The 26,583-nt window shown below is 38.4% G+C and overlaps 1 protein-coding gene across 8 annotated transcripts in view; it reads right to left on the reverse strand.

The window, feature by feature from the left end:
* FANCM (FA complementation group M) overlaps positions 1-26,583 on the reverse strand; it is a 95,683-nt gene that overhangs the window by 56,920 nt on the left and 12,180 nt on the right. For all 8 annotated transcript variants that reach the window (XR_015149487.1, XR_015149486.1, XM_086363331.1 and 5 more), the window contains exons 5-13: positions 24,398-24,529; positions 21,827-21,959; positions 21,271-21,396; positions 20,670-20,756; positions 17,249-17,433; positions 11,690-11,896; positions 10,016-10,229; positions 4,314-4,471; positions 2,873-3,028 (exon numbers count right to left, since the gene is read on the reverse strand). Coding sequence is in view for 6 of the 8 variants with exons in the window: in XM_086363331.1 (XP_086219457.1) it covers positions 2,873-3,028; positions 4,314-4,471; positions 10,016-10,229; positions 11,690-11,896; positions 17,249-17,433; positions 20,670-20,756; positions 21,271-21,396; positions 21,827-21,959; positions 24,398-24,529 (1,398 nt within the window). In the remaining 2 variants the exon portion in view is untranslated. The remainder of the gene's footprint in view (positions 1-2,872; positions 3,029-4,313; positions 4,472-10,015; positions 10,230-11,689; positions 11,897-17,248; positions 17,434-20,669; positions 20,757-21,270; positions 21,397-21,826; positions 21,960-24,397; positions 24,530-26,583) is intronic.

Raw genomic sequence — 26,583 nt, forward strand, 5'->3', positions numbered from 1 at the left:
AATTGCTTTACATGTACTTAATCCCTAAAACAACCTTGTGACAAAAGAATCATTATTCCCAATTTACAGATGAAACTTAGGCACAAAGAGGTTAAGCAGATGCAAAAAGTAAGATTCTAACCCAGGCATTTTGGATTTCACACTCACAATAGGTTCACCATTCTGACTCTCTCAAAGAACAATCATCAGGAAGTTACTCAAGGAATCACTAATTCTCTAAACTACCAACAGGATAAAGGAGACATACCAAATGACCTGTATGATACAGAAATTTCAACAGATCAAACAAGAATACTAAATTTGCTTTACAAACATTTATATAAATCATTAAATAGGAATTCTCTGGAGATCTAGTGGTTAGGACTTGGTGTTCTCACTGCCAGGGCGTGGGTTCAATCCCTGGTCTGGGAACAAAGATCCTACAAGTTATGCGGCACAACCAAAAAACATTTTTTTAAGCCATTCAGTTCAGTTCAGTTGCTCAGTTGTGTCTGACTCTTTGCGACCCCATGGACTGCAGCATGCCAGGCATCCCTGTCCATCACCAACTCCCAGAGTTTACTCAAACTCATGTCCATTGAGTCGGTGATGCCATCCAACCATCTCATCGTCCATACTCTCCTCCTCCTGCCCGCAATCTTTCCCAGCATCAGGGTCTTCTCAAATGAGTCAGTTCTTCCCATCAGGTGGCCAAAGGATTGGAGTTTCAGCTTCAACGTCAGTCCTTAAAATGAACACTCAGGACTGATCTCCTTTAGGATGGACTGGTTGGATCTCCTTATAGTCCAAGGGACTCTCAAGAGTCTTCTCCAACACCACAGTTAAAAGCATCAATTCTTTGGCGCTCAGCTTTCTTTACAGTCCAACTCTCACATCCATACATGACTACAGGAAAACCATAGATTGACTTTTGTCAGCAAAGTAACGTCTCTGCTTTTTAATACGCTGTCGAGGTTGGTCATAACTTTTCTTCCAAGGAGCAAGCATCTTTTAATTTCATGGCTGCAGGCACCATCTGCAGTGATTTTGGAGCCCCCAAATATAAAGTCTGTCACTGCTTCCACTGTTTCCCCATCTATTTGCCATGAAGTGATGGGACCAGATGCCATGATCTTAGTTTTCTGAATGTTGAGCTTTAAGCCAACTTTTTCACTCTCCTCTTTTACTTTCATCAACAGGCTCATTAGTTCTTCTTTGCTTTCTGCCCTAAGGGTGCTGTCATCTGCATATCTGAAGTTATTGATATTTCTCCCGGCAATCTTGATTCCAGCTTGTGCTTCTTCCAGCCCAGCGTTTCTCATGATGTACTCTGCATATAAGTTAAATAAGCAGGGTGACAATATACAGCCTTGACGTACTCCTTTTCCTATTTGGAACCAGTCTGTTGTTCCATGTCCAGATCTAACTGTTGCTTCCTGACCTGCATACAGATTTCTCAAGAAGCAGGTCAGGTGGTTGGTATTCCCATCTCTTGAAGAATTGTCCAAAGTTTGTTGTGGTCCACACAGTCAAAGGCTTTGGCACAGTCAATAGAAGCAGAAGTAGGTATTTTTCTGGAACTCTCTTGCTCTTTTGATGATCCGACGGGTGTTGGCAATTTGATCTCTGGTTCCTCTGCCTTGTCTAAATCCAGCTTGAACATCTGGAATTTCATGGTTTATGTACTGTTGAAGCCTGGCTTGGAGAATTTTGAGCATTACTTTGCCAGTGTGTGAGATGAGTGCAATTGTGCAGTAGTTTGAGCATTCTTTGGCATTGCCTTTCTTTGGGATTGGAATGAAAACTGACCTTTTCCAGTCCTGTGGCCACTGCTGAGTTTTAAAAATTTGCTGGCATATTGAGGACAGCACTTTCACGGCATCATCTTTTAGGATTTGAAATAGCTCAAGTGGAATTCCATCACCTCCAGTAGTTCTGTTCATAGTGATACCTCCTAAGGCCCACTTGACTTAGCATTCCAGTATGTCTGGCTCTAAGTGAATGGTCATACCATGATTATCTGGGTCATGAAGATCTTTTTTGCACAGTTCTTCTGTGTATTCTTGCCACCTCTTAATATCTTCTGCTTCTGTTAGGTCCATACCATTTCTGTCCTTTATTGTGCCCATCTTTGTATGAAATGTTCCCTCGGTATCTCTAATTTTCTTGAAGAGATCTCTAGTCTTTCCCTTGCTATTGTTTTCTTCTATTTCTTTGCATTGATCACTGAGGACGGCTTTCTTATCTCTCAATGTTGTTCTTTGTAACTCTGCATTCAAATGGGTATATCTTTCCTTTTCTCCTTTGCCTTTAGCTTCTCTTCTTCTCATAGCTTTTTGTAAGGCCTCCTCAGACAATCATTTTGCCTTTTTTGCATTTCTTTTTCTTGGGGATGGTCTTGATCCCCTTTAGCCAATGAAAGAGAAAGTGAAGTCGCTCAGTCGTGTCCGACTCTTTGGGACCCCATGGACTGTAGCCTACCAGGCCCCTCTGTCTGTGGGATTTTCAAGGCAAGAATACTGGAGTGGGTTGCCATTTCCTTCTCCAGGAGATCTTCCTGAATGAGGGATTGAACCCAGGTCTCCCGCATTGTAGGCAGATGCTTTACCATCTGAGTCACCAGGGAAGCTCCCTTTAGCCATTAAATACATTAAAATTTCACTCTTGTCTATCAATATTCACAGACGGCATTCTTCTAATTAGGCCTACTTCTCCGAAGATAGAAAACTAGTCCACTGAGATCACAAGAAGCTACATAGAAAAACAAAATAGTTTAGCTATGATTATTTATAATAAATACTTGTTTCTTATAATAATGACTTCAAATTAAGAAGACTAAAGTATTCTAGTTTCACTGTCATGCCAGCAAAAGAAAGTTAAAGTAGGCTCCTACCTCTTCATGTCTCATTCCTTCTATCATTTGCATAATATTTATGAAATGGTGACATCGATCTGAATGGTCGACTTGATATGTAGGCAAAGGATGATCCTGCCATAATCTCCATTCAGAGAGAGACAGTTGACGAATTCCAACGGTTGGTTCTTCAGTCTTGATTAACAATCATTTAACATAACAAAAAACACACATACTCAGATTTCACACACTGATTTAAAAAATACTTAATATACAGATAATCAGATATACAGATTATATATATAATATATATATATATTATATATATATATTATATAATATAATAATATAATATAATATAATATATATAATATAATAATATAATAATATATATAATATAATATATATAATATATATATAATATATATATATAATATATATATAATCTTAATATACAGATAATATACAGATAATAATAATTTACAGATAATACTGTAAATAATTTTAATTCACTTAGGTATTTTCAACTAGCATTTCAGGTGAAAAATAAAATAACTTTATGAAGTACAAAGATGTCCTTTTAAATACATCTTAAAAATAACTGTTACATGTATTGCTTGTACAACCAGAAAGAAAACTATGTCATTAGAAATAAAATACATAAATAAATAAGTATTAGATGAGTTACTACTTGGACATATTCCTGTTATATAATTCCATGTTAAGAGTTTTTGCTAGATTACGTTCTATAATCTAATAAAGAGGTATTCATAATCTCTCAGTGATACTGATCTCAATTCATCATGCCTGCTGCCATTCCTCACTTTCCCTGTTAGTGAAAAAAATATAGATTTTCAAAGCCAAGTATTTCAAGCCCTATAAATCTTCTCAAAGGTATCTTCCTTGAAGTTGTTTTTCTATTTCTCTGGGTACATATGTAACCTCTGATCAATCTGTTTGACTTTCCTTATGCTCATCAATAATTTGTTCATAATAAAATATTATTCAATTTAAAGTTTTACTCTAATTTCAAAACAAAAAGTAAAAAGCAGTTTGTACAAAGACATTCATAAAAGCCTAATTTTATACTAGTAATATACTGAAAATAGCTCTAAAACACAACAGAGAAATAGTTAAAGTACGGTATATCACAGAGTAACATAACAATCATAAAAATTATACCTACACAGAAATATTCATATGAAGAAAGTCATAAAGTCAGAATTTATGTAAATATATTATAGTCATATAAAAATATATATACAATAAGAAATACGAGTTTTACCAAGACAGACTATTCTTTAATATTCTTTTTTAAACTGTTAAAATTAAAGTTAAAATATTTTAAACTAAAAATATTCAGTTTTAAACTGCTTACATTCTTAATTTTTGACCTTCTGATCATGCATATTCATTCTCTTTACTCCCAAAGCTATTGCATAGTCACTATAAAGAACATCTGAAAACACATTTAACTTACTGGTCTGTTCTCTTCGTTGTGTAAAGATAGAAACTGAACTTGAGGCAATGTTATTTGCTGAATTTCATCAGTGTCTCTTAATCTATATCGTCTATTCCATAATTTAAATTCTTCTTCTGATAAGAACCAATCGTCTTTTGAATTACTCTGCTTTATTCCTAGAAATTTAAAAAATAAGTCAAAACAGGTTTAAAAAAAATCTGCTAGACAAACACAAAATAAAAGACATCAACTCAAACTCTCTACCTGTTTCTGCTCAACCACTAATTCTATTCCTTAAAATTCGCTTTCTTCATATAAACACTCTGGTTATTACTTCCTGTTTCTACACATCTCCTAAACTTCTCTCACCTTTTTGAAAGTACGTACTAGGGGACCCTTCCAACTACAGCTAACCTCGTTAACAAAACATCACCAGGCAGCTCTCAGTCTTGTATTCCTTTGGACTCTCTCTATTTTGTTGTCTAAGACCTGGAAGGAAACAGACAACTTACAAAGGAAAGCTAGCATCATGATTCTATCTTAACACTATCAGAAAGCTATCTGAATCTGTTATGGATGCGGGAGAAATGCAAAGACTAAAAAGAGTTAAAGCCTTAAATGTGGGGTGGGGTGGGACGACAGTTTAAAAAGGACAAGAAAGACCTACTGCTTTAAAAAATGACATGATAACATACTTTTAAAAAATGCATAATAAATTAATCCTTTATTAGTTCATAATCTTTGTAAAGGAAAATAACCACCAACATGGAAAGGATGAAAAAATATTAAGCTGTAACTCAGGTCCCAGTAAAGATGAGGGAAGAAAAAGAAATCAGAAAGGTACTGAATTGGAAATCAGGAAACTTCTGTTGTAGGTATTCCCAAATATTACATGAAAGCTTTTGCAAAATAAGGGGTTTAAATTAGGTGATCTCTCAGGTTTCCTCAGATCTAGCAATCTGAGGCACTGAGACTTTTGAAATAGAAACTTATTTCCTTCTCCTGGTCACATTAAATATATTCAGACCTCTAGCCTAAATGAATCATATACAAATATATAAAAGATGGTATTTATACATACTACCTTATTAGCAAGATGAATCACTCACACTTGAAAAATCAGAGAAAATGGAAGAAGAAAAGCATAGAAAAATGTACATGAGCCAGTAATATAAGAAAGCCTTCCTCAGAGACCAGTGCAAAGAAATAGAGGAAAACAATAAAAGTGGGAAAGTCCAGAGATCTCTTCAAGAAAATCAGAGATGCCGAGGGAACATTTCATACAAAGATAGGCACAGTGAAGGACAGGAATGGTATGGACCTAACAGAAGCAGAAGAGTTAAGAAGAGGTGGCAAGAATACACAGAAGAACTATACAAAACAGATCTTCACGACCCAGATAATCACAATCGTGGGATCATTCACCTAGAGCCAGACATCCTGGAATGTGAAGTCAAGTGGGCCTTAGGAAGCAAAACTATGAACAAAACTACTGGAGGTGATGGAATTACAGTTGAGCTATTTCAAATCCTAAAAGATGATGCTGTGAAAGTGTTGCCCTCAATATGCCAGCAAATTTTTAAAACTCAGCAGTGGCCACAGGACTGGAAAAGGTCAGTTTTCATTCCAATCCCAAAGAAAGGCAGTGCCAAAGAACATTCAAACTACCGCACAATTGCACTCATCTCACATGCTAGCAAAGTAATGCTCAAAATTCCCCAAGCCAGGCTTCAACAGTACATAAACCATGAAATTCCAGATGTTCAAGCTGGATTTAGACAAGGCAGAGGAACCAGAGATCAAACTGCCAACACCCGTCGGATCATCAAAAGAGCAAGAGAGTTCCAGAAAAATACCTACTTCTGCTTCTATTGACTGTGCCAAAGCCTTTGACTGTGTGGACCACAACAAATTTTGGACAATTCTTCAAGAGATGGGAATACCAGACCACCTAACCTGCTTCTTGAGAAATCTGTATGCAGGTCAGGAAGCAACAGTTAGATCTGGACATGGAACAACAGACTGGTTCCAAATAGGAAAAGGAGTACGTCAAGGCTGTATATTGTCACCTTGCTTAACTTATATGCAGAGTACATTATGAGAAACGCTGGGCTGGAAGAAGCACAAGCTGGAATCAAGATTGCCGCGAGAAAAAAAAAAAAAAAGATTGCCGCGAGAAATATCAATAACCCCAGATATGCAGATGACACCACCCTTAAGGCAGAAAGCAAAGAAGAACTAATGAGCCTGTTGATGAAAGTGAAAGAGGAGAGTGAAAATGTTGAGCTTAAAGCTCAACATTCAGAAAACTAAGATCATGGCATCTGGTCCCATCACTTCATGGCAAATAGATGGGGAAACAGTGGAAGCAGTGACAGACTTTATATTTGGGGGCTCCAAAATCACTGCAGATGGTGCCTGCAGCCATGAAATTAAAAGATGCTTGCTCCTTGGAAGAAAAGTTATGACCAACCTAGACAGCATATTAAAAAGCAGAGACATTACTTTGCCAACAAAGGTCCATCTAATCAAAGGTATGTAGTCATATATGGATGTGAGAGTTGGACTATAAAGAAAGCTGAGCGCTGAAGAATTGATGCTTTTGAACTGTGGTGTTGGAGAAGACTCTTGAGAGTCCCTTGGACTGCAAGGAGATCAACCCAGTCAATCCTAAAGGAAATCAGTCCTGAATATTCATTGGAAGGACTGATGCCGAAGCTGAAACTCCAATACTTCGGTTACCTGATGTGAAGAACTGACTCATTGGAATAGACCCTGATGCTGGGCAAGATTGAAGGCAGGAGGAGAAGGGGACGAAAGAGGAAATGGTTGGATGGCATCACCAACTGAACGGACATGAGTTTGAGTAAACTCCAGGAGTTGGTGATGGGCAGGGAGGCCTGGCATGCTGCAGTCCAGGGGGTTGCAAAGAGTCGGACAGTACTGAGGGACTGAACTAAACTAGTAACATTTTTAGAAGCAATTACTAAACATATGGTTAATTAACATCTATAAAAATTAAATGATCACTAAGAAAACTGTACACCAACCTAACCAAGTTTTGATCATACTGTTAGTTTAATTATTCAAGAGAATTCAAATATACACTATCTTTTCATTTTAACCATAATTTGGCAAAGTCTTGTAAAATGATACGTATATTTCTATTAAGTGAATTTGCATTAGGTTTAACAGGCATATCCACAAAACACTGATTAATGGCTCTGAGTTAAAGGAAAGAACGTTAACAAATTTAACTAAGTCCAAAGAAGGTGCCCAGGATAGAGAAGAATTCTGAAACTTCACAGTAATGGAAACCAGTGGAAAAGTCAGTTGAACAAACTTGAGAGGTACTGTCTTCAAATATATAAAGAAAGTGCGACCTAGGTATCTCAAAGATCAAATCCATTTTTGTGTCTAGAAGCTGTGGGCAAATAAAGCCACCTGCCATTTCAGTAAATAAAGGATGTTGTTGGGGTGACTGGCCATCAGCCACTGCAGCTGCCCCTAAGAGCGTATCAGAGTGGAGAAAAGCAGAATACTGGCCTAGGTAGTTAAGATGTATATCAAAGGAATAATTTCAGTGAGCTGAAACTCTTGCATCATCCCATACATAAAAAAGCACTAAAATCATTAACTTGAGAGGTCTAGTTTTCTGGGATTTGAAGTAATCTTTTGATGTTCAGTGACTGGGTTTTTTCTCAGCAAAAACTCCTATGTATCCTGGCCCCCCACTTGCCTCTGTGGAACAGTCCCTCCGAGCTACCTGAGGGGCTTCCTTCCTGTGCTATAGTCCTCAGTAGTGCCCTGAATAAAACCTAATTCTCAACTTTTATGTTGTGCATTTTTTTCAGTTGACAAAGCCATAATTAAATCAATGAGAAAAAGATACGACAGAATTTTTTTTTTAACAAAAGAACTTCTTTTATATGTACTATCAACAATGGAAGGAACTCTCATAAAAGAATACAGTTTCCATTAACAGAGATGTTCAAGTTGAGGCTTGATATACATTTGACATGGAGAGGGAAATAGCAACCCACTCCAGTATTTTTGTCTGGGAAATCCCACGGACAGAGGAGCTTGGTGGGCTACAGTCCACAGGGTCTCAAAGAGTCGCACATGATCTAGAGATTGGACACTCAGACACACACACTTAACAGGCATGCTATAGAAAACATCCCTACCTTGGTAGGTAACTGGACTGGATGATTCCTGAGGTTTCTTCCAAAGTTTACAATATATTTTATGATTCTTTAATATTTTAAGATATTGTCTTGATATCACCAAAATCTCTGCAGTTTTTAAACTAGCCTTCTCCTTACTACGCTCCTTGGCACCAAAGTATTAATATTTGTTCCTCACTGGCTCAGTATTACCAGCTTAGTCTAACTTCACCACTATCTGGTGTAACAGTAAATTAAAAAAAAAAAAATTCTCCTTTGCAGAAATTCCCCCTATTTCTCTGAAAGCAATTCCACAGATACTTATTAATACTCCTAAATCCTTTATTTAACTCTCTGATAGGCATGCAAATCTTTGTAAAGGAAAAGCAAGTCTCTAGCCAGGTTTTCAACCAGAAATGATTTTCTTAAGGACCTAGGAGACATCTCTTTGAAATGTAAACATCAAGGAAGACAGTGTCCCCATGTCCCAGACAGCTGGGGAGTTCAGCCTTGGCACCTTCCTCTGGGCTCTCCCTACCTGCTTGTCATAGAGACAGAAGTTTTATTATTTCTTTGGATAAGTGTTAGGTGCTCAGTTGTGTTTGTAATCCCATAGACTATGATTTGTGACCTATGGTTTGTGACCCCATAGACTGTACCTTGCCAGACTCTTCTGTCCATGGAATTCTCCAGGCAAAAATACTGGAGTGGGTAGCCATTCCCTTCTCCAGGGGATCTTCCCAACCCAGGGACTGAACCTGGGTCTCCTACACTGCAGGCATATTCCTCACTGTTTGAGCTACCAGGGAGGATGAGGATAAAGGCAACTAGCTAACACAAATGGCTACCTCAATTACTGGGTGAATTTGGAATTAACTATGAAAGAACATGGGCTTCCCAGGTGGCTCTGTGGTAAGAATCTGCCTGCCACTGCAGGAGACGCAGGTTCGAGCCCTGGGTCAGGAAGACTGCCCTGGAGAAAGAAAAGGCAACCCACTCCAGTATTCTTGCCCCGGAATTCCCAGAGGAGCCTGGAGAGGCTACAGTCCATGGGGTTGCAAAAGAGTCAGACACGACTTAGCAACTAAAACAACAACAATGAAAGGACATACAGCAAATGGTGCTGTCCTCTTACGAGAAGACAAGTTACTGTTAAAATCTTAAGAACATGAGGTAAAGGATTACTACTGTTTAAATGAACAGGCTGGAATTTCTTTCTTTCTCTTAACTTGGTGGATTGCTTACAATGCATACTGTAATATGGCTTTGTGCTTATTCAATAATAAAAGTGTTTTCCTCTTTTCTACATTTTGTAAAGCGGATTCTCTGGGCTTATATTTTTAGTTTTCCCAACACTGAGCTTCTTTCATTCTGTATTGCCAGTACCTTGTTCCCTTTGCCACATTAATCATCTCTCTTCTATCCTTCTCAAAGTGAACACCTATAACAAACTAGAATGTATGTTGATTTTCTCATAGAATAGATGAATATATGACCTGCTAACAAATAACAGAAAAACAAATGTGTGTCTCAAATGCAAAAAACTGTATTTACCATTCCTATAGGAAAAGATAGATGACTTTCGCGGCAAGTTCCGAGAAGGCTTCTCTGGTTCATAGACACCATGTGTAATGAACATCTTATGTAACTGTGGGTTGACTCCATCAGGAACCATTCGTGGACTTCCTTGGTAAAAATGAAGGACCTGCCTATTACCTGAAATAGCTTTATAAATACTTCTTTTGTTGCACTGACTTTGATTATAAGTCTGCAAAAAAAAAAATGCAAAATGATTTTATTTCTATAATAATCACCTAGCCATAACAAGTAGTTATTATATCACCCTGAGTTTATTCTAAACAGCAAATTAAACTCTGATCCACTTAAATACTTGAGGAACAGAATCTATGTTGTCTTAAATTTGAAGGCTATTTAAGTCTTAATGAAAATCATTTCAAGATTTATTCTTACTTTAGTAACTATATTGTACCAACAAAGTCTGTCTTTTATTCAGTATCTTGCTGTTTTTGAATAAGGTTAATATTTATACATACGTATAAACTGCTTTAAAAAAATTCTATTTTTTTTATTTCAGCTTGTTACTTCATCTCTCTACACGTCAATTTTCTTTACTGTATACAACAAGAAAATCCCTAGTACTGCCCTGACAGCGTTGTTGACATTATTTAAGTAAAACAATGCATCTGAAACATTTGCAACAGTGTCCAACACAAAGTAGGTACTCATGAAATGTGGTCCACTATGACTTTTTAACAGATAAGAAAACTAACACTTAAATAGAGGTTAAGTGAGTTGCCTAAGGTAATACAATTAGTTAGGACCCAGTTCCACTCAATGATAATACATAGACTTTTAAAAGCTGCCAGACATCTCATTTTTTAGAATTATCTCATAGATAAATTGGATGTTACATAAGAATATGCTATAGTAACATACAAAGTATTGGTGGAAAAAGAAATTCATTTTTCAGGATGATTTTCATAGGGTTTCTGAAACACTTCAAATCAATTGTTTAAACCTACTGTCATTAATGAAAATTCCTTAATGCAAAACTATTTTAAAAATATTTACTTGGCCACAGAAATAGTCCCACTCAGTTATAAAAGTTATTAACACTTCAGTGTACACATGCAGAATAATATTATGTACAACATATTTAGGGAGGCCCGTCACCCAGACTTATGAATATCACTCAATGCCTTATCACTTAGAATAGACATTAGTAAACTTCCACAAGGGGTCAGAAAGTAAATATTTTAGGCTTTGCTGGCTACATATTACCCCCGGCGCATATGGTGGGTTAGTTGACTGATTTAGGCAGCTCTTTAAAATGTAAAAAATATTCTCAGCTCACTGTAGTTATTAATAAAACAACAACTAAACACACACAAAAAAAACAAGCCTTAAAAGCACAGGGAAATAGTCAGACAAGGTAATACTTGATTTTTGTATCTATGTGTTGCTAAATTAATACTAAAGTACAAAGATACGGTTCTTTATATGGATAAAAGTTATGAAGCTGAGTCTAGTCAAAAATTTTCCTAACTACAAGAAAAGAATAGGTAGTATCTAATACAAAGGAAAACAAAAGTCAATCACAATTACTACAGATTGCTTGGACTTTGAATGTGAACAGATTGATACTTGTCTTTAGGTTCCGTTTCTCAAATTTCGACTGTCAGATTATGCTCCCACAAGTCTACTTACGCGTTCCTCTCGTCCTTCAGCAAGGATAACAACAATCCTGCCCTGACGTTTGCGGCCAGTTCTACCCATTCGCTGTATAAGACGAATTGGGCTCTTCTGGGCATCAAAACATATTATAAGGTCAACTTCTCCGATATCCAAACCTTCTTCACCAACGCAAGTAGACACCAAAGTATTGTAACCACCACTACGAAATTGTTTCACTACCTAAAATTAAAATTTAAAAATACTTAGATGCAACTAGAAGAGAATTGCAAATCAAAGCATACTTTTTCCATTTGCCCCTGAAATCAGATTAAAAATCACCACCCAAAATACTACCAAATAGGAAAGGAAGCGGCAAAATGACAATATAAACCAAGAGAGACAGTGGTGCAGTGCAAAGCGCAGTCCCGATTCCTTTGCTTTAATGATGGTTATGATTCCAAAAAGTTCTTCTAACCATTTACACGAGTGAGAAAGCACAGATATTATTTTTAACATCACTAAAAAGAGGGTAGAGCACGTAAATGGCCCCAGAGCACTTACTGCTATTTATCATATCCTACTGTCAGTCAATTTTAGAATAATAGTAAGTTTAATGATTAAACTATGTTTGATTACTTCTAGCATTCATATTTTAAACAGAAATGGAATAACGGCCATAGAGACTGGTCTGGCGGCTGTCAAGGGGGAGGGGGCTGAGGGAGGGATCAAGTCAGGGGTTGGGGTTAGCAGATGTAAACTTCTGTATATACAATGGACAAACAAGTTCCCACTGTAGAGCACAGAGAACTATACTCAATGGAAAAAAAGAATGCATGCATATGTGTAACTGAATCACCTTGCTGTAGAGCAGTAATACAACACTGTATATATCAACTATACTTCAGTAACAAAAATTTTAGTTAAAAATACAATTCATATTTTACTTTTTACACTGCTATTCCAGTGAAGGGTAGCAGAATATGGCAGCCCAAATATGACTATAGTTTAGATCATGCTGCCCCAGCCTGTGCTGCTTTTGGTATACTGATTACTTTGAGCGAAAGGCATTCAAAAAAAAGCAAGTGCGGTTTCTCTGGCCACTTATCTGCCTAAAAGCAGATCCTCCAGAAGGAACTCAACTGTCATAAATCCCTTCCCCAGGAGTTTCATCAACGAGGGAAAACTAACTCAGCAAGAGACTGAAACCCCATATCATATCCAAACAAACTTCATCACAATCTATCACTCACACTTCCCATCCTTTAAGACCCCATTGATCTTCCCTGAAAATCATTTACTCTCCTTCGTGCCTGCCACTCCTCTTTCCCCATAAGATGCTATTTAAATACGAATTCTAAGCCACTTTAGGGAGTTACTCATTTTTCCCTCGGTATTTTCCCACGTATACATGAAGTATACATGTTTGTTTGTTTTTAATTTATATTGCTTTTCAGCTGTGCTCAGGCTTTTCTCTAGATGAGGTGAGCAGGGGCTACCCTCCAGTTGCGGAACTTGGGTTTCCCATTGTGGTAGCCTCTCTTGTTGAGGAGCAAACTCTAGGGTGCACGGGCTTCAGTCGTTAGGACTCCCTGGCTCTAGAGCACAGACTCAAAAGTTGTGACTCCTGGACTTAGTTGCACCATGGCATGTGGGATTTTCCCAGACCAGGAATTGAACCCATGTCTCTTACATTGGCAGGTAGATTCTTTACCACTGGCAGGTGGATTCTTTACCACTGAGCCACCATGGAAGCCCAGTATACATTTGTTAATAAGCTTCAGTTTGTTTTTCTCTTGTAAATCTGTCTTTTATTACAGAGGTTGCAGCTAAGAACTCAGAAGGGTAGAGGGAAAATTATTTTTTCTTCTCTTCACCAGGATTCCCTGATCAAGTTACAGGAACTACACTAGCATGACAATGAGTTAATGAAAAAGTCAAAGTCAACTCCTTTATCTCAGATCCCACTCTAAATTTGTCAGTAAGTCCTGTCAACTTCGGAGTGGCACCCCACTCCAGTACTCTTGCCTGGAAAATCCCATGGACAGAGGAGCCTAGTGGGCTGCATTCCACGGGGTCGCTAAGAGTCGGACACGACTGAGCGATTTCACTTTGTTTTCACTTTCATGCACTGGAGAAGGAAATGGCAACCCACTCCAGTGTTCTTGCCTGGAGAATTCCAGGGACGGGGGAGCCTGGTGGGCTGCCGTCTCTGGGGTCGCACAGAGTCAGACATGACTGAAGCGACTTAGCAGCAGCCTGTCAACTTGACCTTGAAAATATATCCATAACCCAATCATTTCTCGCAAACTTCTCTGCTTCCATGTAGTCCAAGCCACCATTGTCTTTAGCTTGAATTATTAGAACTGATTCAAATGTATCCTTTTTAATGGCTGAGTAATACTCCATTGTATATATGTACCACCCTTAGCCCCTACAGTTTATTCTGAAGACAGCAGCCAGTGTGATTCTTTTAAAGTATCAGTCAGGCAATGACCCTCCTCTGCTCTAAATTCTCCAAGGGCTTCTGCTCATCTCACTCAGAGAAAAATCCAGTCATTAAAATAGAAATGACCTACAAGATCCTAAAGAACCTGGCGCCCCACTTCCTCTGTGACTTCATCACTTGTTTACTTAAAGAGACTCTTTTGAGGGCAGTGGAAACTAGTATAAGAAGTATGTAAACAGTAGGAGTCCTCATCTTTTCATGTTGACAGATTCAAGAAAGAATCTTTGAAAATAAATTAGCTGTTAAAGACATACCTAATTGTCAGAGACAATTGTCTTTAACAGCTATTGTCATAATTCTTCCAATTGGTCTTTCTATTTCCACCCTTAGCCCCTACAGTTTATTCTGAAGACAGCAGCCAGTGTGAGGTGGATGAAACTGGAGCCTATTATATAGAGTGAAGTAAGCCAGAAAGAAAAACACCAATACAGTATACTAATGCATATATATGGAATTTAGAAAGATGGTAACGATAACCCTGTATGTGAGACAGCAAAAGAGACACAGATGTATAGAACAGTATTTTGGACTCTGTGGGAGAGGCAGAGAGGGGGATGATTTGGGAGAATGGCATTGAAACATGTGTAATATCATATAAGAAACTAATTGCCAGTCCAGGTTCCATGCAGGATACAGGGAGCTTGGGGCTGGTGTACTGGGATGACCCAGAGGGATGGTACAGGGAGGGAGGTGTGAGGAGGGTTCAAGATGGGGAACATGTGTACACCCGTGGTGGATTCATGTTGATGTATGGCAAAACCAATACAATATTGTTAAGTTGAAAAAAAAAAAAAAAAAAGAACCTAGACCAGGTCTACATTGTGTAACACCGCCACCTTGTGGCTAAATACTTCATTACAGAGTAATCCCAAATTAAATTCCTATTAAAGATAAGATCTTAAAAAAAAAAAAAAAAAGAAAACAAATAAAAGCATCAATTTTTCAGAACTCAGCTTTCTTTATAGTCCAAATCTCACATCCATACATGACTACTGGAAAAACCATAACTTTGACTAGACAGACTTCTGCTGGCAAAGTAATGTCTCTGCTTTTTAATATGCTGTCTAGGTTGGTCATAACTTTTCTTCTAAGGAGCAAGCGTCTTTTAATTTCATGGCTGCAGTCACCATCTGCAGTGATTTTGGAGCCCCCAAAATAAAAGTCTGTCACTGCTTCCACTGTTTCCCCATCTATTTGCCATGAAGTGATGGGACCAGATGCCATGATCTTAGTTTTCTCAATATTGAGCTTTAAGCCAACTTTTTCACTTTCCTCTTTCACTTTCATCAACAGGCTCTTTAGTTCTTCGCTTTCTGCCTTATGAGTGGTGTCATCTGCATATCTGAGGTGATTATATTTCTCCTGGCAATCTTGATTCCAGCTTGTGCTTCATCCAGCTCAGTGTCTCTCATGATGTACTCTGCATATAAGTTGAATAAGCAGTGTGACAATATACAGCCTTGATGTACTCCTTTCCTGATTTGGAACCAGTCTGTTGTTCCATGTCTAATTCCAACTGTTGCTTCCTGACCTGCATACAGATTTCTCAAGAGGCAGGTCAGGTGGTCTGGTATTCCCATCTCTTTCAGAATTTTCCACAGTTTATTGTGATCCACACAGTCAAAGGCTTTGGCATAGTCAGTAAAGCAGAAATAGATGTTTTTCTGGAACTCTCTTGCTTTTTTGATGATCCAGCGGATGTTGGCAATTTGATCTCTGGTTCCTCTGCCTTTTCTAAATCCAGCCTCAACATTTGGAAGTTCATGGTTCATGCACTGTTGAAGCCTGGCTTGGAGAATTTTGAGCATTACTTTGTTAGCGTGTAAAATGTCCTTTTCATTATACGGGACTGGAATGCAAAAGTAGAGAGTCAAGAAATACCTGGAGTAACAGGCAAATTTGACCTTGGAGTACAGAATGAAGCAGGGCAAAGGCTAATAGAGTTTTGCCAAGAGAATGCACTGGTCAGAGCAAACACCTTCTTCCAACAACAGAAGAGAAGGCTCTACACATGGACGTCACCAGATGGTCAATACCAAAATCAGATTGATTATATTCTTTGCAGCCAAAAGTGGAGAAGCTCTATATAGTCAGCGAAAACAAGACTGGGAGCTGACTGAGGCTCAGATCATGAACTCCTTATTGCCAAATTCAGACTTAAATTGAAGACAGTAGGGAAAACCACTAGACCATTCAGGTATGACCTAAATCAAATCCCTTACGACTATACAGTGGAAGTGAGAAATAGATTTAAGGGACTAGATCTGATAGAGTGCCTGAAGAACTATGGACAGAGGTTCGTGACATTGTACAGGAGGCAGGGATCAAGACCATCCCCAAGAAAAAGAAATGCAAAAAAGGCAAAATGGTTGTCTGAGGAAGCCTTACAAATAGCTGTGAAAAGAAGAGAAGCAGAAGGCAAAGGAGAAAAGGAAAGATATACCCTTTGGAATGCAGAGTTCCAAAGAATAGCAAGGAGATATAAGAAAGGTTTCCTCAGTGATCAATGCAAAGAAATAGAGGAAAACAATAGCAAGGTAAAGACTAGAGATCTCTTCAAGAAAATTAGAGATACCAAGGAAACATTTCATGCAAAGATGGGCACAATAAAGGACAGAAATGGTATGGACCTAACAGAAACAGAAGATATTAAGAGGAGGTGGCAAGAATACACAGAAGAACTATACAAAACAGATCTTCATGACCCAGATAATCATGATGATATGATCAGTCACCTAGAGCCAGACATCCTGGAATGCGAAGTCAAGTGGGCCTTAGGAAGCATCACTACGAACAAAGCTAGTGGAGGTGATGGAATTTGAATTGAGCTATTTCAAATCCTAAAAGATGATGCTGTGAAAATGCTGCACTCAATACGCCAGCAAATTCTGAAAACTCAGCAGTGGCCACAGGATTGCTAAAGGTCAGTTTTCATTCCAATCCCAAAGAAAGGCAATGCCAAAATATGCCTAGGGTATATATTTACTATAAAATTATCTTTAAGCTATAGCTTAACAAAATAAAATGGCATAAGTGAAAAGCGAATCAATTTTATTTTTATATTCATCAACTCAAAAAATAATTACCTCCAGTTGCTCCTTCTGGGTAAAACCCTTCATGCTTTTTCCCGAGGCATGGCCAACAAAAGTCATTACTCTAATAATTGGCTGATGCGGTAAAAGCATTTCTGCAATTTCTTGAACACTATCTCGAAATGAAGAGAAGATCATAACTCTGGTCTCGTCACACTTCTTATCAGACGTCTTTCGGGCTGTATAACCAAAAAATACTTTAATTACAACTTAAAAAAAACATTTAGATAATTCAAAAGGCAAACAAACCTGAAAGTATATACCAGTGAGTTACAGTTGTAACAGTTCTTTCAAAAAAGTAAAGCATCTTAAACCTTTGCCGGTTTTCCTTCCACCTTTTCTTCCACCTTAATAAACCTGGCTCCTTATCTCTCACTGGCTATGGTAAAAGAAAACCCAAACAGATCAAATAAAAGTTAGCTTGTGATCAGTCCTTCAATTTATGCACGATGCTTCTTATGCCTCGTTACCTTCTAAACCAGAAGCACAGGTCTACAGAGCGTCCACTGATTCTCTAAAACTTCCCTTTCCTTTCTGTTCACTAGGCACTGTCTTAATCCAGGTCATGGTACTCTGTCCCTGAATTATTGACACTATCAAATTCTCTAAGGAAAACTGCAGAATATACCCTACATGCAGTCACAAAGCTGCTCCCACTGTCTCTGTGCTTGGGAGGAGTAGAATGCACGAATAACATGATTTTGAGGCTGGCTCACTTAGTCTCTGGGCAATGTGTGACCATGGCAGTGATTTAATCTATTTCATTTAATCTCTTTAAGCTTTAGTTTCTTAATATCTAAAATGGACTGGAGAAGGGAATGGCAACCCACTCCAGTATTCTTGCCTGGAAAATCTCATGGATGGAGGAGCCTGGTGGGCTACAGTCCATGGGGCTGCAAAGAGTTGGACACAACTGAGCGATTTCACTTTAAAATGGATTGAGCTGATGATGAAATCAAATAGTAAATATAAGGTATGCAGACTTGAGTATAACAACTGGTTACTAATTGCAAGCTGTGGGGCGGTGGGGGGCTTTGGTTGTTTGTTTCCTTTTGTTTTTTAACCTTGCATGGGACTCTGACAATCCTTCCGAAACACAATTCATATTACATTAATCATGTGTGTGCCAGGGACTCCACTATGCATTTTATATATTAACTCATTTAATCTTCATGAATTAAATGACTTAATACACATAAAGCTACTCATCTAACACACTAGTAAAGTAATGCCCAAAATTCTCCAAGCCAGGCTTCAGCAATACCTTAACTGTGAACTTCCTGATGTTCAAGCTGGTTTTAGAAAAGGCAGAGGAACCAGAGATCAAATTGCCAACATCTGCTGGATCATGGAAAAAGCAAGAGAGTTCCAGAAAAACATCTACTTCTGCTTTATTGACTATGCCAAAGCCTTTGACTGTGTGGATCACAATAAACTGTGGAAAATTCTGAAAGAGATGGGAATACCAGACCACCTGATCTGCCTCTTGAGAAATCTGTATGCAGGTCAGGAAGCAACAGTTAGAACTGGATATGGAACAACAGACTAGTTCCAAATAGGAAAAGGAGCACGTCAAGGCTGTATATTGTCACCCTGTTTATTTAACCTATATGCAGAGTACATCATGAGAAACGCTGGACTGGAAGAAACACAAGCTGGAATCAAGACTGCCGGGAGAAACAGCAATAACCTCAGATATGCAGATGACACCACCCTTATGGCAGAGAGTGAAGAGGAACTCAAAAGCCTCTTGATGAAAGTGAAAGTGGAGAGTGAAAAAGTTGGCTTAAAGCTCAACATTCAGAAAACGAAGATCATGGCATCCAGTCCCATCACTTCATGGGAAATAGATGGGGAAACAGTAGAAACAGTGTCAGACTTTATTTTGGGGGGCTCCAAAATCACTGCAGATGGTGACTGCAGCCATGAAATTAAAAGACGCTTACTCTTTGGAAGGAAAGTTATGACCGACCTAGACAGCATATTCAAAAGCAGAGACATTACTTTGCCAATAAAGGTTCGTCTAGTCAAGGCTATGGTTTTTCCTGTGGTCATGTATGGATGTGAGAGTTGGACTGTGAAGAAAGCTGAGCGCCGAAGAATTGATGCTTTTGAACTGTGGTGTTGGAGAAGACTCTTGAGAGTCCCTTGGACTGCAAGGAGATCCAACCAGTCCATTCTGAAGGAGATCAGCCCTGAGATTTCTTTGGAAGGAATGACGCTAAAGCTGAAACTCCAGTACTTGGGCCACCTCATGCAAAGATTTGACTCACTGGAAAAGACTCTGATGCTGGGAGAGATTGGGGGTAGGAGGAGAAGGGGATGACAGAGGATGAGATGGCTGGATGGCATCACCAACTCAAATGGACGTGAATTTGAGTGAACTCCGGGAGTTGGTGATGGACAGGGAGGCCTGCCGTGCTGCTACTCATGGGGTTGCAGAGTCGGACACGACTGAGCGACTGATCTGATCTGATCTGATCTGAAGGAAAAAGAAGCAGGCGCTTTTGTAAGGAAAATTATTCCAGATAAATTCCAGAAACAGTGACAGACTTCACTTTTTGGGGTCCAAAATCACTGCAGATGGTGACTGCAGCCATGAAATTAAAAGACGTTTACTCCTTGGAAGGAACGTTATGACCAACCTAGACAGCATATTAAAAAGCAGAGACATTCCTTTGCCAACAAAGGTCTGTCTTGTCGAAGCCATGGTTTTTCCACTGTCATGTATGAATGTGAAAGCTGGACTATAAAGCTGCTGAGAGCCAAAGAATTGATGCTCTTGAACTGTGGTGTTGGAGAAGATTCTTGCGAGTCCCTTGGACTGCAAGGAGATCCAACCAGTCTGTCCTAAAGGAAACCAGTCCTGAATATTCAGTGGAAGGACTGATGCTGAAGCTGAAACCGCAATCCTTTGGCCACCTGATGCGAAGAGCTGACTCATCTGAAAAGACCCCGATGCTGGGAAAGACTGAAGGCAGAGGAGGAGGGGCTGACAGAGGATGAGATGGCTGGATGGCATCACTGACTCGATTGACCTGAGCCTGAGTGAACTCCGGGAGTTGGTGGTGGACAGGGAGGCCTGGCACACTGGCGTCCATGGGGTTGCAAAGAGTCAGACATGACTGAGTGACCGAGCCGAAATGAACTGAACTAAATATTATATACAGTTTTTACTATCTGCTTGCCTTATACTGTCCTAGGTTGACTTTTCTTTTTCACATAATACCCTATTGTTAACATTTCCACCATCTCCCTGGCCCGTATGCTGCCAAAATTTCTAAGTTTTTCTTTATATTAATAATCCAGAATAAGTAAAAGCTCATCTTCTCCATAAGAAATGTTAGCAAAAACTAACGAATCATTAGCTTTCTCATGACTTTGCCTTGCCTTTAGGATATTAAATACAACCTACCATTCCATGACTTGAAGTGTTCAACTACGACTTCTTCTAATTTCTTTAATTTTGGATGACTATAGCAGAACTTTTTATCTTTACCTCCTGGGGGGGAAAAAAAAACAACAAACAAAAAACTTTTCTGTGTTTTTTTCATATTCCATTACATTCATGTATTTTAATTATCCTTTTCAAAATGGATTTGTTAAAAATTTATTTAAACAGTAACTGGCATCTGGGTAGCACACAAACCTTACTGTAAAATAAACTCTGAATTGTTATGAAAATTTCATTCAGAGAAATAATCCAAATAGGAAGAAGCAGCAAAGCAGAAGGCAAAAGCTCACATTTATTTAAGCTACAATCAGTAGCTTTTGTAGTTCTGAAAAGTTTCACCACCAGTAACAACTCCTACTAATTTCTATTGTATGTTTAAAGTTCATGAACTACTTGAATATATATTATCCTAAATTGAATAATAAAATTTTTATGTTTAACAGGTCTATGGTTTCAGAAATATAAGTAGGTATAAACAGACATGTGGATCAATGAAGCTTAATTTTAAAATTAACCTTGATAAAGAAGAAGCAATATAAAAATTTAAAAGAAAAAAACAGACCTTTCTGGATAGCAGAAACGCCACTTGTTGAAGTACTACGTGTATGTGAAAACATGCTGTCTAGATGATCATAAAGTTTCATGAAGTCCGCGTTTCGGCTAAGTTCATTTTTTGCCCGAGTCATTCCTTCAGAAATTAAGAAAATAATTTAATTCCCATTAAATTAAATAGCAAATTCATCAAGTGCATTATTTATTTAGAAGAAATTACAATTCAGCAATGAATGAAAGTTTTTCAAATTTAAAAATGAAAACCAGCAACTTTTTCCAGTTTCACATTTACATTTGTATTAATGAACGGCTCCCTTTTTTCCAGTAATATATCAAAAATCAAACATGGTTTGGGATGTTTTTTAATCTTGGACTGCCCAGTCTCCAGAACTGCAAGAAAAATATGTCTATTGTTTAAGCAAAATAAAAGGAAGAAGAAAAATTTTGTTATATAACTACTTCATTGCTTTTTAAAGTAAAACCCCTTAAGTAATCCAAACTGTTCAATATATATATCATTAAGCAAAATAATATATCACTTCTTTAAATAATTCCATATAATTTACCTTTAGTTCCATCCATAATTCCACAGAGGAAGAAATATAATGATCTCATTCCCATTTGCTGCAATAATTCATAACCATGATATAAACTAATACAAATAGCAAACTCTCCCTCGATTATGCCTTGTTGGATTCCCTAAAATAATAATAAAAAAAGCATGTATAAAATTTACTCAGAGAAAGAAATGTAGATACATGTACTACGCAGAACTTATTGGTTCTATTGAATGTCCTGTGATCAATGTGTATTCTATATAAAATCTGCCCCTTCATTTAATTCAACAGGAAACTCACATTTTAAAGAGAATAAATGAAGGGGTGAATATTTACCATATGCTGTTTTTCTTTACAGGTAAACTACTAGCAGTGTATAGATTCATTTGGCCTTTCAAAAGAATTTAATAAGCATCTACTATTGCTAAGCACTGAGACAGACATTTGGGATACAAGGGAAAATAAAACAGATATGGGCCTACCCAATGGTTTCCGACATCAGGACACATATTGAGTCAAACCCTTTCACACTAACATTTAACACCAAGTACACATGCCACAGTAACATCTGAACAGGGTTACAAGAACACTACTTATACAAACTTAGCAATCTTAATACCTAGGAGGCAGGTGCTACTGTCATGCCCATTTAGAGATGCAGAAGCTCATACAGGTGGTAAGTAGCGGAGCCACTATTCACACCCAGGAAATCTGGCCCAATATCATTGTGCTTTTAACCACTACTCTCAAGGAAAAGTGAAGTACATATTCCTTTTAGGGGAGCAAAGGTGGGTATATCTATATGATAAGATACCTTTAAAGAAGACCACTGAGAATGTATTTTAATCATTTTCCTTTATTAGAGATGAAGAATACTAGCAATTAACACCAGTTACACTCATTTTAAATGTTTCTAGGATAGTGATAAATATTCTAAAATGGGACCCTAATTACCTAAAAGGATAAAACAATATCATCAGTGGGTCAAGTTCAACATGTTTAGATTTATGATTTAAAATTTCAATGAAACTTTAACTCTTAGAATAAACTTTAACCACTTTCAGTTCAGTTCAGTCGCTCAGTAGTGTCCAACTCTGCAACCCCATGAATTGCAGCACGCCAGGCCTCCCTGTCCATCACCAACTCCCAGAGTTCACTCAAACTCACGTCCATCGAGTCGGTGATGCCATCCAGCCATCTCATTCTCTGTCATCCCCTTCTCCTCCTGCCCCCAATCCCTCCCAGCATCAGAGTCTTTTCCAATGAGTCAACTCTTCGCATGAGGTGGCCAAAGTACTGGAGTTTCAGCTTTAGCATCATTCCTTCCAAAGAAATCCCAGGGCTGATCTCCTTTTAGAATGGACTGGTTGGATCTTCTTGCAGTCCAAGGGACTCTCAAGAGTCTTCTCCAACTCTACAGTTCAAAAGCATCAATTCTTCGGTGCTCAGCTTTATTAAAGTTTAAAATAATACACTGCAATTTCACAGAAAACTTCCTTTGTGGCTCCCCAGATACTACAGAATAAAGTCCTTAATTCTAGTGTAACATTTAAAGCTACTCCCAGGCAGTCACAAACTAGAGTAACCAACATATCTGACCTCCTCAATCCTTTACGTCAGTCAAATCCATTTGCTCACCGTCTCCTTCATGCCTTTACTCCGTTGCCCTGTTCCTTTGCACATGCATTCTCAGTTCCAAGAATGAGCCAGTGCCTTTTTGTGCTTGTGAGCATCTCTTCTGACTTTGGACCTTCCTTGATGGATCTGTTCCCTACCATCTATTTTTTTCCCACAGAAGAGTAAAAATATAAAGCTTACTGCAATGTTTACTCTGACTTCAGTAAGAAGAATTAAGACTAAATGCCAGACATCTAAAAGTTAGTTAAGATCTACCTTCTTATGACCCTTCTTTGACTTTGCAGAACAGAAGTGAAGTGAAAGATCAATTTTAAAAGTTACAAGATAGGGACTTCCCTGGTGGTCCAGTGGTTTGGTGTCTCCTTGGAATGCAGAAGAAGTGGGTTTGCTCCCAGGTCAGGGAGCTAGAATCTCACAAGTTGTGGGGCAGCTAGGCCCATGGCCACAACTACTGAGCCCACGTGCTCTGCATACCGCGTGCCACAACTGAGACCTGACACAGCCAAATAAGTAAATAAACTTTAAAAAATGTTATAAGGTAAATTTGTCTTAATTCACATCATCAAACTGTATTCCTGCTAGATATTTTTGTGCTTCTATAAACGGTATAAAAGTTGGAGCTTCCCTTGTGGCTCAGCTGGTAAAGAATCCACCTGCAATGTGGGAGACCTGGGTTTGATCCCTGGGTTGGGAAGATCCCCTGGAGAAGGGAAAGGCTACCCACTCCATTATTCTGGCCTGGAAAATTCCATGGACTGTATAGTCCAAGGGGTCGCAAAGAGTCAGACAGGACTGAGCGACTTTCACTTCACTATAAACTATATAAATCATACCTGAATTCCTGATGAGCTAATATACACCAAAACCAATCATTATTTACATTTCATCCTTGCTTTGAGTAGGAACTTAGCCTATCATCAAAATTTATTTAAAAATACCTACCACAATATTTGGAGATGGGTTTTTCCTAAATTGATCTCTTGCAAGGATTATCTGGTATTTTGTTAGATTGGGAATATCTTTTCTCATCAAAACATTCCTCTGAATCAAAGAACTGGCAAATGCTTCCAAAATCTGCAAGTTTCAAAGAAATTTAGTTTTTGTTTTAAAATCCTTTTTCAAATACAATCATTTCCACACATAGTAAAATAGTTATATATGTTAAATTATAATAGTCTTAAAATGTAAACTTCAAGTAAACACAGAAGAGATAATAAAATTGTAAAGTACTTGACATTTATCCCCAGATAATATACATATGAGTCAGCAGAATCAATGATTAGATTCAATTATAATTGAATATATAATATATGTGTTTAGCTGTTTATTTCTTAACTCTCCTCCCTTTTCCCTAACCTAAGCACAATGAAAGGAGGGCCTTGATTTTTTTTTTTCTGTTGCATCGTCAGTGCCTAGAACAAGTCTGATAAATACCTGTGGAGTGATGACAAAGTCAAAATGCCTTAAATACCTTTAATTTCATTCACTGATTCATTCTTTCAAAAATACTCATTAGGCATTTACTATGTATAAAGCATTGTTCTTGATGCTGGGGATATTGTGGCTGAGACAAACGAATTTCTGCTTTCATAAAGTTAAAATTCGATAGAGGGAAGAAAGGAATAAAGAAATACAGAAAGTAGAGAATTGCGATTATGACAAATGTATTCAAGAACCTAAAACATAGTAATGCTGTATGTGGGGAAGGCGGTTGCTTTTATATAAGGTGGACAAAGACAGTTTCCTTATCTTTTTTTTTGTGGGAGGGATGGGAGCAGCGGCGAGGGCACGGCACCCCACTCCAGTATTCTCGCCTAGAGAATCCTGTGGACAGAGAAGCCTGGTGGGCTACAGTCCATGGGGTCGCAAAGAGTCGGACACGACTGAAGCGACTTAGCACTGGGAGCAGCAGCAACCATGCTGCCGTGATCCCCTGCCTCAGCCCTGTGTCTGGCCCCAGGATGTAGAGGATCGGGTCCTTGGATTTTGACCTGGCCCAGTACCCTTCCTCTTCTGGGCAGCCCTTCCCCACGAAGGCCTCTGGCTGGGGGTGCACCACACTGGGCCAGGGCTGTCTCTGGTACCGAGCTGCAGGAAAGGTGGTGGCCTGGGCTGGGCCAGTGACAGAGCCTGCTGCTGCATGGGTGACAGCAGCGGCGCTCTCAGGGGGCTGCTGGGCATCCAGGCTGCCACAGTCCTTCACACGTTCATGCCACCAAAGATGGTTTCTTTTAAGAGGTAATACTTGACAGCAGAATGATAAGTAGGTCTAGCACAAGAAGTTCTAAAGACAGAGCAATCTAGGCAGAGGAAACAGCAGATAAAGGGTCCTGAGCTTGATTCCACAGTGAAGGTAAAAAGGGCTCTCCAGATGAAGACGGACTATAGCAATATGTAATTAACCATTCAAATTTGTGCCTATGTTTTATTTCCTAAAATACAGCTACTTTAGTACATTTCAATCTCTCCTCTCTTCCAGCTTTGCTGATCACACCTGTTGTCTAAAGAAGCAATCTTAAAAAAATCAATGAAGTTAAAGTACACGTGATTGTACAAATTATAATTTTATATTCTTAAAACAGAGTGATTGAATCATATCCAAATGTATTAGTATTTACGAGATGATTACCAGAAAGACTCTGCCACATCTTAAATTATTAACACTTAGAATTTTGTTACAAGTAATTTAGAAACAAAAATCAAACCACATTTTTATAAAATTTCTCTTTAAGACATATTAAAGGTTAAATGATAGATAAACATTGTTTACTTATTCTTGAATAACACACTAATTCACAATGCCATAGATTAAAACAACCATTTTATTTGTTCCTGATTGTTTTTCTGCAGGAAAGAATTCAGGCAGGTCACAGAGAGGGCCCAGAAGTGATGACAACACAATAACGAGCGCATCCAGTTCCCACGTCTTGGTCTTTAAACACAACTCTTCCATAAAAGGTACAAGGATCCCTTGGAGAAATGGCTGATTCCACAGCTGGGACAGAACAACTACTAAATGACTATAAAACCTCTTGTAATGCCAGAAAGTGAGGAACTAGGCCTTCCCTGTCGGGGAAGAAATGGCAACCCACTCCAGTATTGTTGCCTGGAGAACCCCACGGATAGAG

The sequence above is a fragment of the Bos grunniens genome, chromosome 21 (assembly GCF_055505025.1).
Source record: "Bos grunniens cultivar Pamir isolate PY7600 chromosome 21, Bosgru_T2T1.0, whole genome shotgun sequence".
Taxonomy (NCBI): Eukaryota; Metazoa; Chordata; class Mammalia; order Artiodactyla; family Bovidae; genus Bos; species Bos grunniens.